This window comes from Mustela nigripes, chromosome 1 (genome assembly GCF_022355385.1).
Source record: "Mustela nigripes isolate SB6536 chromosome 1, MUSNIG.SB6536, whole genome shotgun sequence".
NCBI classification, from domain to species: Eukaryota; Metazoa; Chordata; class Mammalia; order Carnivora; family Mustelidae; genus Mustela; species Mustela nigripes.
The window spans coordinates 12,201,795-12,216,982 of NC_081557.1; the positions used below are offsets into that span (position 1 = coordinate 12,201,795).

Below are 15,188 nucleotides of genomic sequence, written 5' to 3' on the forward strand. Positions count from 1 at the left end.
GCTTTCTTATACACTAATAATGAAAATACAGAAAAGGAAATTAGAAAATCGATTCCATTTACTATAGCACCAAGAACCATAAGATACCTGGGAATAAACCTAACCAAAGAGGTAAAGGATCTGTACTCAAGGAACTACAGAACACTCATGAAAGAAATTGAAGACACAAAACGTTTTTTAAAAATTAAAACCAGTGGCCTAAAGAACGAATCTTTGGGTATAAAACTTGGTTTTGGCAATAATAATTTTATAAATCAGATACATTAATCAATCTCTGTGCCTCATAATTTAAATGGGCTTAATTACTATTCAATCTCGTGGGGTTTTTTGAGAAAATAGATACATACGTATTGTGTAGAACAGTTCTTGGCACATGAACAACATAGAAGTATCAAAATTTACAAGCTTGTGGAACTGAAATGACAGAGTATTTGATTCCAGACCTGCCATCTTGATCAAGACATTCCTTTTTCCACATCTCAGTTTACAAGTTTACAAAATTTAGATGGAGGAAATGATCCAGAAAGATCCTTTAGTTTCATCAATGTATAACTATCTAGGTAATTCATGCATTAAATTTCTTTGTCAAGTTCATACTAGAGACTTGAATAATTTTGAAGAATTACTGCTATAATGAAAAATGCACATCTATCAACTTTCTTTCCTTTCTCTCTTTCTTTCTTTCTCCTCTCTCTTTGTCTCTCTCTCTCTCTCTTTCTCTTCAGGATCTGTTTCAATCACACTTAAATTGCCGTTTTGTTTTTGACTCTGTTCCATTATTTCTCATTGCTACAGGGCTTCCTGTGATTCCCCAACAACACCCATGGAAAACAACACAGTAGAGACTGAATTTATCCTGCTGGGACTAACCAATGCCCCAGAGCTACAGATCCCCCTCTTTATTGTGTTCACCCTCATTTACCTCATCAATGTAGTTGGGAACCTGGGAATGATGGTGCTGATTCTCTTGGACTCCCATCTCCACATGCCCATGAACTTTTTTCTCAGTAACCTGTCTTTGGTGGACTTTTGTTATTCTATAGCTGTCACTCCCAAGGTCATGGCTGGGTTACTTGTAGGAGACAAGGTCATCTCCTACAATGCATGTGCTGCTCAGATGTTCTTTTTTGTAGCCTTTGCCACTGCTGAAAACCTACTTTTGGCTTCAATGGCCTATGACCACTACACAGCTGTGTGTAAACCCCTCCATTACACCACCATAACGACAACCAATGTGTGTGCACATCTTGCCATAGGCTCCTACATTTGTGGTTTCCTAAATGCCTCCATCCACATTCGGGACACGTTCAATCTCTCTTTCTGCATGTCCAATCTAGTCCATCACTTTTTCTGTTATGTTCCAGCAGTCATGGCTCTCTCTTGCTCTGACAGACATGTCAGTGAGCTGGTTCTTGTTATTGTAGCAAGTTTCAATATTCTTATTGCTCTTCTCATTATCTTGATTTCCTACCTGTTCATTTTTATTACTATCTTGAAAATGCACTCAGCTGAGGGATATCAGAAGGCTTTATCCACCTGTGCTTCCCACCTCAGTACAGTGTCCATCTTCTATGGGACAGTCATCTTCATGTACTCCCAGCCCAGCTCCACCCATTCCATGGACTCAGACAAAATCATATCTGTGTTCTACACTATGGTCATCCCCATGCTGAATCTGCTGGTATATAGCCTGAGGAACAAAGAGGTTAAAACTGCATTCAAGAAAGTGGTTGAGAAGGTGAAATTGTCTCTAGGATTTACCTCTTAAAGTGTAGGATCACAGTGACCTACTTTCATTCCTCTCAGATCTTCAACATGTAATGACTCACATTTTTTAATTCAAAGTATAATTAACATCTAGTGTTATATTAGTTCAGGTGTACAAATAATGATTCAACAATTCCATACATTACTCTGTGCTCACCACACTAGTTATAGGTACCATCTGTCACCAAACACCATTATGACCATCTTATTGACTATATTCCCTATGCTGTACTTTTCATTTCCATGACTTATTTATTTTGTAACTGGATGTTTGACCTCTTAATCCCCTTTCCTTTCACCCATCCCCCTACCCAACTCACCAATTGGCAACCACAAGTTCTCTGTATTTGAGTCTGTTTTCTGTTTGTCACTTGTTTTCTTTGGTCATTTGTTTTGTTTCCTGAATTCCACATATGACTGAACCACATGACATTTTTTTTTAAAGATTTTATTTAATTATTTGACAGAGAGAGATCACAAGCAGGCAGAGAGGCAGGCAGAGAGAGAGGAGGAAGCAGGCTCCCTGCTGAGCAGAGAGCCCGATGCGGGGCTCGATCCCAGGACCCTAGGATCATGACCTGAGCGAAGGCAGCTGCTTAACCCACTGAGCCACCCAGGCGCCCCACCACATGACATTTTAATGCCCGTACTACACCTCAGTTATGAGGTAGGTGATAACATTTCCTATTCCAAAGTCTATCCTTTAAGAAATGAAATAGTATTCCAAACATATGATATCTGAACAAGGATGACCAAGGGGGACCATAAGAATTTTGGGACCCTGCTCATAATGAACCTTATTAGTTACATGTTGTATGTACTCTACTATATGGCAATGCAAGCCTATAAGTAAACGATGGGATACACAAACCCATGAATAGAAGCATATGCAAGAGTCCCATATGTGCACATAAACACAGGAATGGGGAATTTGTTCAAGAACTTGGATGCAGTCTGGCTAGTTTCTAATAAAAAAGTTCAAATAATCAACTTAAGTGTCAGAATATAAATTTATGTCTAACTTTTTTTTTTTTCTCTAGTTGAAAAACTTTCAAGAGATCAAAATGAAGCAGTGGATATTATGCACAATGAATCATGGAACACTACACCACAAACTACTGGGGTACTGTATGGTGACTAACATAACATAATAAAATTTTTTAAATACATATTTTTAAATAAAGATATATGCTTTTCGGGGTACATTTATTTAGAGCTACAAATTATAATATTTCAAAGGAATTAACTTTTCTATCTTCTGTACTGTTGTTAGAAAAAGTATAATCACAGGATAATTTTCAAAAGCAAGAGAACAAGAGTACAAGAAGACATGATCAAGAAGATTTTGTTTGTTCAAAAGAAGAAATTTTGTTTGTTCAAAATTTCTTCAACTCTACTAACTCTTCAATTGTGAAAGATGTATACAGTATGATATTATATTTTTCTCTCTGTAAATACTACAAAGTGGCTAGTTTCCCTCATGCAGGGACATTTTGCTTTCAGATGAGCTATGTCACGTCTTGCCATTCTCCTACTTGTACCTTCCACTTCACTCACACTGAGTTCCCTGCTGTTCCTGGGCAATCAAAGCTCCCTCTTGCCTCAGGGTCTTTGTACTTACTGTTGCCAATTTTCAGAAAGCTTCCTTACTTCCCTCAGGTCTTTGCTTAAATAGTACCATATCATAGTCTCCCCGCTCCCCATGAAAAATGTTCCCAACTTGCTTTACTTTTTATAGTCCCAATCACTCCTCAAAATTTCTATTTACTTGTTCATTAGCTTGTTTATTTATTTACCTACCTACCTAGAATGTATACTGCACAAGAAGAACGGCTTTGTCTTCTTTACTAACAACTTCATCCCCTGTAATTAAACTGTGGCCTGGCTCATACTAATTTCTCAACAAACACTTGTTAAATTAATGAGTAGACTAATTGTTTGTGTCAGCAATATACTGGAACTACTGATAATTAGAGTTGATTACCCCTTATTTAATTCTTTATTTTTTTTCATTGTATAACTTTTTAGACAAGAACTTTTGAGCTTTTCATTAAGATGTGGCTTTTTAAAAAATATTCTTTCATTCCCTATTTACATTTCACACTTTTGGACAAAGAACTTTTTGGAAACCACACTATCAAACAGATCATATGAAACTATTCTAATTCTTCTTTATTAGAAATTTTTCATTAAATGAAAAATAACACATGAAATACATTTTACTTAGTAAAGTATAATAATACAAAATATGAGACTGCAAAAATTTTCTTGATTCAGTTTACAAAGTTCCTTCAAAAATTAGGATTATTCAATAAACTCCTGTCGGGGTTGCGCCCCTAAGATGGCGCCAGCTACATACTCCGAGCAGCACGGACAGCCTGAAAAACATCTGCCCTGGCCGCAGGGCAGATATTTCAATTCCTTTGAAATATTATAATTTGTAGCTCTAAATAAATGTACCCCGAAAAGCATTTATCTTTATTTACCTGACCTTTATTTACGTGACCTCGTGCTCGTAACGTGAACACCTCTGTGATTGGCTGTTATGCCACCACTGTCTAGGAGCCCCAGATACCTCCTGTTCACGTGAACACCTCTGTGATTGGCTGTTATGCCCTATATAAGGCAAGGGAACTTCCCCGCAGAGGGAGGAGAAAGATCGACCAGGGAATAAATAAGAGCTTGTGCATCGATCTGTGTGTGTGTTGGTGTTGTGTCATCTCTGCAGGCAGGGAGAGCGCGACAAACCCCAATGATTCCAAACATCCCTAGAAAATGTTAGCATGTCAGGGGCCTCTGGGTTGCTCAGTCAGTTAAGTGTCCAACTCTCGATTTTGGCTCAAGTCATGATCTCAGTGTTGTAAGATGGAGCACTGCATCGGGTTCCACAATGGGCATGGAGCCTCCTTGAGATTCCCTCTCTGCCTCTTTCTCTCTGCCCTTCTCCTGTCCTACACTCAAACACTCAGTCTCTCCCTCTTTCTCCCTCTCTCCAAAAAGTTAATGTAAGCATGACAATACTTTATAATAATAAACATAACCTAACTCAACATACTAATATACAATCATTATGTATTTTATTTGACTTTTAGGTGATCTCAATTTTATAGTAAAGCTATCCAAAGGAGTTTGTACACATGTTCCTTGTCTATCTCCATAATTTTAGAAACATTCAACTTCTCAAGACTTGCAAACCTGTGCTTGAATGTCCTAAGAGGGTCATACTGACATTGGTGGAGTCTGTGTGATACAACACAAATATCTGCTCTGAAGTCTATGAAAATATTTTCTCTTCTGGAGCCATTTTTAAAATAATTACTCTAAATATATCTTTAAATTTGAAAATGATTTTAGATTTTCAAAATATTAGTATAGATAAGTCCCACATACCTTTCACCCAACTTCCCCTAGTATTAACATCTTAATTTATAATACACTAGTCAAAGCTAAGAAAGCATCATTGACACATTAATATTATCTAAATTTCAAGAATTCATTCAGATTATTATTTATCAACTAATGTCATTCGCTCTTAGAGGATCCAATCTGGGATCCATATATCGTCCTGCATATATTGTGCTGTCTCCTTATTCTCATCTGATCTATGACAAGTCTCTCAGTCTTTCCTGAATTTTCACTACCTTAATATCTTTGAGGAGTATTTCTCTGTTTTTTTGTTTGTTTGTTTGTTTGTTTGTTTGTATAGGGTCTTTCAGTTTAGGTTTGTCTCATTTTATTCGTCATGGTTACACAGAGGTTTAGAAACTGAGAGGGAATGATAAATGCTGTTCTTATCACATCTGATCGGGGACACATACTACCAACATGACTTGTCACTGTGTTGGGCCCCCCAATAATGGGTCTATGATTAAAGGAGTGATACTGATACAAAGCGAAAGTCAAGCAAAGCTTTATTTTGCATCAAGCATCAAGAATCAAATCGACTTCAAACAGACCGGTCAGGGATGCCCCTTACAGAGAGGATGACCCTCTGTTTCACAGGCTAACTTTTATAGAGCAAAGGCCATGTGCTTGGGTCTGGCCATGCACAGGTGGCCAATGAAGTTGTAACACACAGTGAAAGCTGCATAGTCATGCTAGGTGACAACTGAGTTACAATTTACCCTAGTAGACATTTGAACCAGCCTATCACCTTGTTCAGAATTGGTGCCCAAAAGATGTCCAAAGGGTAGGGCCCATACTCCTTGGTAGCTAAGAGACAGTATGTGCCCCCACTGATTGAATATCTCCACCTGGCCTGACCCACCCTTGTATTTGGACTTTGTTACCTGGGACTGGTTTCTGGGACTTGTTTTTAAGTAAGATCCCCTGGGGGGTGCGGCAGAGTCAATTTAAGTTTTACAACAAAATGGCTGTTCGACCAGGGTGGGGCTGCTCTGGCTGAATTGGCCCTTACAACTGGGGATCTTAACCTTCATCACCTCAACCAGATATGTTTGCCAAGTGCTTGAGTGTAATGCTACCTTTTCCCCTTGCATGTTGTATATTTTAGAAACTACGTTCAGGCCACACTCATGGTGGAAAGGACTACACTGCACCTCCTAAGGGAAGGCCAAACTTATTATTTAGAATTATTCTATAAGAAAATTCATTTACTTACTTAGTTTCTTACTTACTCATCAGCATGGACTTATATCTATCTGCTTTATATTTTGTGGTACAATGTGGTTCCATGTTATTTACTTTATTGTTCAAATTGTTCCTTCTTTAGCCATTGGGAACACTTTCAGTTTTACTTTTGTTTCCTTTTGATATACCCAATCCTATTGTTTTCTGAGCTCCTCCTTACTTTCTGATCTTACAAGATGCTCCAGGCTCATCCTGTGCTATTCCTGTCCCAATCCAGTAATCAGCTCTTTCTCCAAAGAGCCCATCTAACTTCTCAGTTGTAACTAAAAAGAAACCAAATCCTCTATACTTCTTTCCTTTAACAGGTAAATTAAATAACAACTACCTACAGGAGGCTGAGTACCTTCCTAAATGGTTTTGAGGTGTCTTTGAGTAGGAACTGTGTGTGTGTTTCTTTTTGTCCCTTAGTTCCTGTTCCAAATCCCTGTCTTAGTCTTGTTCACCACTTCGAGCACCACACCTCCTACTCTGCCTCTTCTTTTCCTCTCTGTGCACTGCTTTTCCCCAAGGTGATTTCTTCCTTCATTCTTCCAAAGAACTAGTTCCCCAAGGTGATTTTCTCCTTCATTCTTCCAAAGAACTAGTTACAATGATCTTATACTCAGACAAAATGGTGGGAAATGAAGCTAAGAACAATGACTTGCTGCAAAGTAGACATTTGCTATAACTGATGCTCTTTCATGAAGCATCATCTGTTGTCAAAACATCCCTTATCAGTCATCTCCTGAAACCTTGGCTTCCCATCATGTTGTTAGGCTCTATTTCTCTTCTCAAAGTTGAAAGTCTCAAAGCCCTATCTCCCTAGCTGCTCTGGGAAAAGACAACATACATCTACTTCACTGTGCAGGTTGGGAAAATACTTAGAAACTATATAAAGCAAAGAATAATCATGGTTTAGATTGTAGACTATATATTTAATGAGATTTGTGCCCCTACCATCTAACCAAAACCACTCAAAGTCACCCACCAACTTCCTATCACTGTGGCCTATCACCAGTTCTTAGTGTTGATATTTCTTAATCTACTAGCAGTTCTGACACATCCATTCCTTTTCTGTACATTTCTCATCACTTGGTTTCTAGGACACCATCCACCTCCACTGGTTACTCATCTCTCTGACCTTGTATTGAAAAGGCTCCAGGTCTTGGAAGTTCAGATTCAGTTACTAACTGTGTGGGAGTATCCTGATTTTCCTCAGAAAACATTATTTATTTTTCAAGAGTATTGAGATTTCAGTTAAGCACATTGCCTTTAAGCTAGGGATAAAATTTTGAAGTTGGTTTATCTGATTGTTTTTTGTGGCCTTATTAATGAATTCTTGTCAATGGAATGTACTCAGAAGTAATGCGTGCAGCTGTTGTGTCACTTTCTTGAAAAGAAATTATTTATCCTTCAGTCATCTCTTTCTTGTCTCCTCCAGATAGAATAGTTATGATGAGGACAGACTTTTGACACTGCAGGAGATGGTATGGAGAGACTTTGTGAACTGAACCTGTCCCCAGAATGACCAAGACACATCAGTTATACAGATAGTTCTTACAGAAGTTCATTAACTTCCACTATTTGAGAATAAATTGCTGTCTTATTTTAGCCACTATATTTTGGATTTCTTAGTTATAGCAGTTTAACCTGATTTCTAACTATGCTAGATTAACTATGAGTACAAATTCTTTGCAGCTTTCTTCCTCAAGAGGTGGAGTCATTCTTCATGCTTGATTCATACTTGAATCTGAGCCTTTGACATCACTGATTAGTATAATGTGACAGAAAAAAATGTTGTGAAAGTTAAATATCTAGACTTCATGAAACCATTCAATTGTACTTTCATATTGAAAATATGATGTAAGAAATCTGGTCCATCCTCTGGAGGATGAAGGAACTTGTAGAAAAAAGGTAGAGAGTAACCTGAATTAATAGTTAGAAATGTAAGTCCATCTTGAACATTTCAGTCCAGCTCACCATGCAGAAGATATGCAGTCTCATGAGTGAGCCATGTGAAATCAGCAGAGTAACTGTCTCTGTGTTGAGCACATACTTAGGATGGCAATGAAGATAGACAGACAGGAGGTCAAGATAGTTATAAGGGCAAAGCAGACATTGAAATCTACAAAGATAAATAGCACAGTCTCCTTTATATAGACATCAGAAGAGAAAAAAGCCAGGATTGGGGGGATATCACAGAAAAAGTGATGGACCACATTGGAATGGCAGAAGGAAAGACAGAAGTTGAATCCAGTGTGGGTGGCATTCAAGGAAGCCCCAGACATAGCATCTGATTGCCACGAGTCCACACATTTGTTGGTGCCAGAGCAGTGTTGTAATGTAAGGGTTTACACACCACTGTAGGCTGATCACAAGCCATGAGGGCGATCAGGAAACAGTCCTTAGGCAAATGTTTAGATCAGCTTTATTTGTAATCACCAAACACTACAATCAACACAAATGTTCTTCAACTGAGAATAAGATAAACAATTGGTAATGACCAGACTGTAAAAAATAATCCACTCTGACACAGGAAATAGTACAGACATGCCTGCCTCAAATGATAAATGAAAGATTATAGACTCAGAGTATATATTATAGGATCACACTTAAGGACACTGTTGGAAAGGCAAATTTATTTGGGTAAAACAATGTATTGGTTGTCAGGGGCAGTCAGTGGGTAGGAGAATGGGTTTGTCAGAAGAGGTTCACATGAAGTTTTTTAGGTGATGGGGCTTACTGGATATAAATTTGACAAAATCTTACAACTATCCTCTGGGATTGTGGATACTAATGTACAGAAATTATACTTAATTATAAACTGACAAAAATCACAAGAAATGACAAGTAATACATAAGCATGTGTGTTCAATGAAATAACCAGCATGGCCCCCACAGGCAGTTTAATTGCCTCCATCCTGGGAAAGTGGGATGAGGTGCTAGAAGTGCTCTCCCAAGGGAAATACCCAGCGAGCTCTGTGTCTCTATAATTCTCTCCACATCCCCATGCACTAGCCATTGAAATCCCAATATGATCCCACATGTCACCATTGTAGAGACACCAGTCTACATGGTGAACCTGTTTGGTGATCATTTATTCATTTGCTAGTGCACAGAGGCCTTATTTAAGGATTTGCTATGAACTTCTAAGGATATTCAAGGGAAACTCCCTGAGATAAAAATTATATTTATTGACTTAAAAGTGATAACTTCTTATGGAGGTGTTTTATAAACCCTCCCTTGCTTCTTATTTACAGACACAAGTGTGTGAATTACAGAAGAGGTAATCTTATCATCTTTATTTTACAAATAAGAAGGTAAGTGATCCTCTAAGGACACAGAAGGAATGCAAGGTAGGTACAGAAATTGATCCACGTTAATGTTCTTTCTTCCATTTTCCCCTGTCTTAGAGAACTTAGAGCCTTATGACCGTGTCCTAAGAGTAGTAATTAGGTGTTATTCTGCAGCTGAAATTCTGATTCAGACCCATTGCTCAGAAATGATTCTTTCTGCTCTCCCAGCAGACAAGTGAGCATCTATATTCTGTAAACATTTTAAATTAGAACTGTAATCCATGCAAAAGTTGTAGGACAGCTCTACCTACTATAAGTTCTTTGGGGGCAGAAATAGATATCTTCAATGTTTTTCAAAATACTGAGGTGAGATCAGGTATAAATGAAAAAATTTCCATCAGGAGGGAATTTACTGGTACTTAAGGACCATCATCCTTCTTTCCTAAGGATATGAACAAAAAAGGCACAGAAGAGTCTCTAATTAATTTTTTGGTTTTTACATCCTGCTCTCTAAATGCTGGCCTCTCATCAATGTAAACAAAAAAGCAAAATGAACAAAAATCTGTGAGTGTAATAATCTTTTTAAAAGATTTAACTAATCAATTAATTTATTTATAGAGCATGCAAGAGTGGGGGAAGGGCAGAGGGAAAGGGAGAGAGAAACTAATGTAGATTCTGCACCTCAGACTGACTATAGAGCCAACAGGGGACTCCATCTCATGACCTTGAGATCATGACCTGAGCTGAAATCAAGGGTCAGATGCTCAATTGATGGATCCATCTTCATGTCCCCAAGTAATCTTTATAACAAAATTTCTAATATGAATTAATAAAATCCAAATGGTATTTTAAACTTTCCCCTACCATCATAAGCTTATTGTCACCAGAAAATCCACACATGGTGACAGTGACTGGCTAAGAGAAGAGCCTTTTAATTACACAGAACATGGATTTAACTCTTGAATCTTGACTCCTTCCCAGGCTAACTGTGTAATTTTAGAGCATCACAAATCTTCTCAAATCCTCGTGCTCTACAATGGTGAAGGAGAAATAACAATACAATCTACCATACACACATACACATTGACCTATAAAGCCTTTCTTATTGCTTGTAGAACATAGACTAGGCTCCAAGTGGACATGTGTGTTAAGGTTGGCAAACAATGTTATCAGGGAACAGGCTTGTGCAGGAAATTTTCCAAAGTTTAGGAGGAAGATTTTAGTAGTTAGCAGAAAAGGGATACCCTTCCAATGCTTCAAATGCAAGTGAACAGATTTATAGTACTGTTCTATGGAAGAGCAGATTCAAATGAAATATTTTATTATGTGGCACTTGCCACCAAAACCCTTGATCTCTGATTCTGCTGTGAGATGCAGTCATGAGAGAAAGAATGAGTTATCCAGGGGAGGACTGTCATCCAAGCTAAGGTATAGATTTCAAGGAAGATTTTAGGCAAAAGAAAGCTTGTGTGGACCTGTTGGGGCAGCAGATTGCATGGGTGAAAAGAAAACAGACGGAGAAATCCTGGAGATCACAGAAAACCTCTGAGGCCCTTGTGTGTGAGAAACGCAAATTAAAGAGACCATAAGACTTCATACATCACACACACCTGAAGATCTACAGGGTGACACCCATTTTTCCTAAAGCAATGTAAACACAATCATCCCACTCTAACAATAACACTGTAGCTCGTGCTAACCACCCAGATTTTATCAGTTTTTAAGTATTACCTTATTTTATTCTCATTAAAATGCTATATTAGAGGTCTTATTACTGTCTTGTTTTATTTATTTATTTATTTATTATTTCTGATGGAAATAGGAGGTTCAGATAGGTTAAGATTGATGGATCCTTGTTATTAAATGATAGTAGGGCTGCTGTGCACCTCAACCTGGAACATAAGCTCTACATCCGATTTTGTTTCTTCCCCTTATATAGCCTCTGCTGGCTGTCATGCCCCTACTGCTCCACTATCTCACCACATCTACTATGCATATATCTCTTGGATACTTCACTGGGAAAACTCAATGAATTTGTATCAATGGAGACAATGAACAATTGCACTGAGTTAAATTCAATTTGATTCAAATACAGTTTAGACTATCACCACTCAGTGTGAGCTCAAAGGTTGGCTTGGCCCCGAGCATGGCTTGTCAATTAATACTCATTTGAAATATAAACTTCTGGGCATCATAATTTGTTTTCCTCCCAGCTTTTTTTGTTAAAGTTTTAAGTAATCTCTATACCCAGCATGGGGCTATAACTCACAATCCCAGGAACAAGGGTTGTGGGCTCTACTGACTGAGCCAGCCAGGCACCCCTCTGTGCATCATAATTTAAATGAACATAATAAAAAATCAAATTCATAATATTCTTGAGAGGATGTGATGAATATACAGATCTTCTTGTACTTAAAATGGGGTTGTGTCCCTAGAAACCGTTGTACATTGAAAATATCATAAGATGAAAATTCATTTACTACATCTGACCTACTGAACAACATAGTTTAGCCTCTCCTACCATAACCATGTTTCCAGCTCTTAACATTAATGTAAAGTTGGGAAAAAAATCATCTCACACATAGCCTACTTGATAATGACGCATTGAATATCTGGAATTTGTTGAATACAGTACTGAAAGTGAAACACAGAATGGCTGAGCTGGTACAGGATGGCTGTAAAGGTATCAATTGTTGGACCTCATGATCATCTGGCTGACTTGGAGCTGTGGTTTACTGTCCTTGCTCAGCACCAGAAGAGAGGATCATATTGGCTATCACTAGCCCAGAAAAATATCCAAATTCAAAATCTGAGGTATGGTTTCTACTGCATGTGTGTCACTTTTGCACCATTGTCAAGTTGAAAAATCATTAAGTCAAAGCATCGTAAGTTGGGGACTATCTGTACACCTTCTGTGTCTACGGCAGTTCCTGGCAAGTCAGCAGCATGCAAGTATCTGCTCTACCAGGCTTGGAAAAAGGGAACTGTATTCATTCTGGACAAGTCATCTTGATCAAGTTAGTCAATTTTCTACACCTCATTTCACAATTCTATAAAATTTTAGAATTGAGGAGAAGCTCCCTACTTCAGAGTCAGCAGTTTGTAAATCTACATGTAATTAGTGCATTGAATTTGTTGTCAAGCTAATGTTTTATCTGGAGAATCTTGAAATACAAGTTATTGCTCTAATGAAATAACACACACTATATGTACACTGGCATTGTACGTTTTTTTTGTTTATCACCCATTTATTTCTTCTTGTAGTCACAGAGCATTGGTGGTTCTCAACATTGATGGAGAACAGGACAGAAGTGACACAGTTCATTCTGCTGGGACTAACCAATGACCCAAAACTGCAGCTTCCCCTCTTCATAATGTTCACCTTCATCTACCTCATCACTCTGGTTGGGAATTTGGGGATCACCATGTTGGTTCTGTTGGACTCCCATCTCCACACTCCCATGTACTTTTTCCTCAGTAATCTGTCTCTGATGGACTTTGGTTACTCTTCAACTGTCACTCCCAAGGTCATGGCTGGATTACTTATAGAAGATAAGGTCATCTCCTACAATGCATGTGCTGCTCAGATGTTCTTTTTTGCAGCTTTTGCCACTGTGGAAAATTATCTCTTAGCCTCAATGGCTTATGACCGTTATGCAGCAGTGTGCAAACCCCTCCATTACACCACCACCATGACAACAGGTGTGTGTGCTCGTTTGGTCATAGGCTGCTATGTCTGTGGTTTCCTGAATGCCTCTATCCACATTAGAGACACATTTAGTCTCTCTTTCTGTATGAACAATGTAATCCATCACTTTTTCTGTGATGTTCCAGCAGTCATGGTTCTTTCTTGTTCTGATAGCTATGTCAGTGAGCTGGTTCTTGTTTATGTTGTGAGTTTCAACATCTTTTTTGCTCTCCTGGTTATCTTGATTTCCTACATATTCATATTTATCACCATCCTGAAGATGCACTCATCTACAAGATATCAGAAGGCTATATCTACCTGTGCCTCCCACCTCACTGCTGTGTTCATCTTCTATGGGACAGTCATCTTCATGTACTTACAGCCCAGCTCCAACCATTCCATGGACACAGACAAAATGGCATCTGTGTTCTACACGATGGTCATCCCCATGCTAAACCCTGTGGTCTACAGCATGAGGAACAAGGAAGTCAAGAATGCATTCATTAAGACCATTTTAGAGTCAAAATTATCTCTAGGATTGTGATTTTAACATTGTACAATGTACACTAACTAGTTACAATAAGGCCATAGTGAAATTAAGCTCCTGATGTGGTAGCCTAACTTCTTCAAAACTCTTTTGTACTGAAAAAAGAAAAAAGCAAACGTTATGTATACAAATAAAAGCCTCAACAAGAATGATCAAGATGTCTTAGGGCTTAATTTTCAAAATTTTATTTAGGATATGGATTTAGTCACTTATTCTACATGCATTTTTCTACTGCATCAATGCAGAGACCCATAAAATAAGTACACAGATGAGATCATGAACAGAAGTGCATGCATGTGCCCATGATGATACATACACACTGGAGTAGGAAATTTCCCAAAATTAAATGGAATGTTGCTAGTGTTTTATAATAATAATTTGAATGTTTATTTCATGTATTAGAGTAGAAATTTATCTCCTGTATTTTTCACCTCTTTATTTGAATTCTTTTCTAAGAGTCCTAACTTCAGAATGAAAATAATATAATACTCAATGAAAGGTTCTGATTTTGGAGAGCTCATTTTACTGGGAGATGCTTACATATAGCATCTTAAGTGAATTAATATTTCCGCTTTAACTGAGTCATTACAGAACTAACATGCTCATATTACACTTTTCAAAAAGGTAAAACGCAGCCAGAGTATGAGAAGATGGAAGAAGACTAGATGTATTTTTTAATTTCTTCAGATATTATTACCAATTCACACAGTACTTAAAAACTCACTGAAAACTAGTAATGTACATTTTGCTTCTGGAAATGCTTTGGAATGATTAATGCTCATATTTCATGTTTCTTTTGTTGATCTAAATTATTTTTGTTGCCTCTTTATTCTTCTGCCCTACTTCATTCACATGATTTTCTTCCTATTTCCTTACAATCTTACAATTTCAATCATGTTCCTGATTAGGACATTTGTACTTGCTTTTCTCTGTGTAGAATGTTCCCTTACTTCTTTAAGATCATTGCTTAATTGTTACACTATTACACAATGTTTTCCTGACCACTTTTATAAAACAATCCCTTTTTATTCACTATGTACAGTGTTCTCTCACTCTGTGTTATTCTTCATATCCTTATAAACCTTCATCTCTTATATATTTATTTGTTTCCTTGTTTATGATCCATGTACCCCAACTAGAATTTAAATTCTGTGAAAGCTATGGCTTTATTTGTTTTCTTTACAACACAATCTTCAATACATAAGTGGGTATCTGTTTCATAGTAGATTTTCAATAAATGAATGAATAAAATAATTAAGCT

General features: G+C 37.6%; 2 protein-coding genes across 2 annotated transcripts; both read left to right on the forward strand.

Moving 5' to 3' along the window:
- The first annotated feature begins 823 nt into the window (after nucleotides 1–823).
- On the forward strand, nucleotides 824–1,768 carry LOC132009606 (olfactory receptor 5B3-like). The gene has a single exon (XM_059387644.1). It carries the CDS (start codon nucleotides 824–826, stop codon nucleotides 1,766–1,768), a length of 945 nt encoding a protein of 314 aa, XP_059243627.1.
- An 11,217-nt stretch (nucleotides 1,769–12,985) lies between these two features.
- On the forward strand, nucleotides 12,986–13,924 carry LOC132009617 (olfactory receptor 5B3-like). The gene has a single exon (XM_059387652.1). It carries the CDS (start codon nucleotides 12,986–12,988, stop codon nucleotides 13,922–13,924), a length of 939 nt encoding a protein of 312 aa, XP_059243635.1.
- Nucleotides 13,925–15,188: the final 1,264 nt, after the last annotated feature.

What these genes read in the sequence shown, in the direction of transcription:
- LOC132009606 (XM_059387644.1), top strand. Translation starts at nt 824, where the DNA reads ATGGAAAACAACACAGTAGAGACTGAATTTATCCTGCTGGGACTAACC.
- LOC132009617 (XM_059387652.1), top strand. Translation starts at nt 12,986, where the DNA reads ATGGAGAACAGGACAGAAGTGACACAGTTCATTCTGCTGGGACTAACC.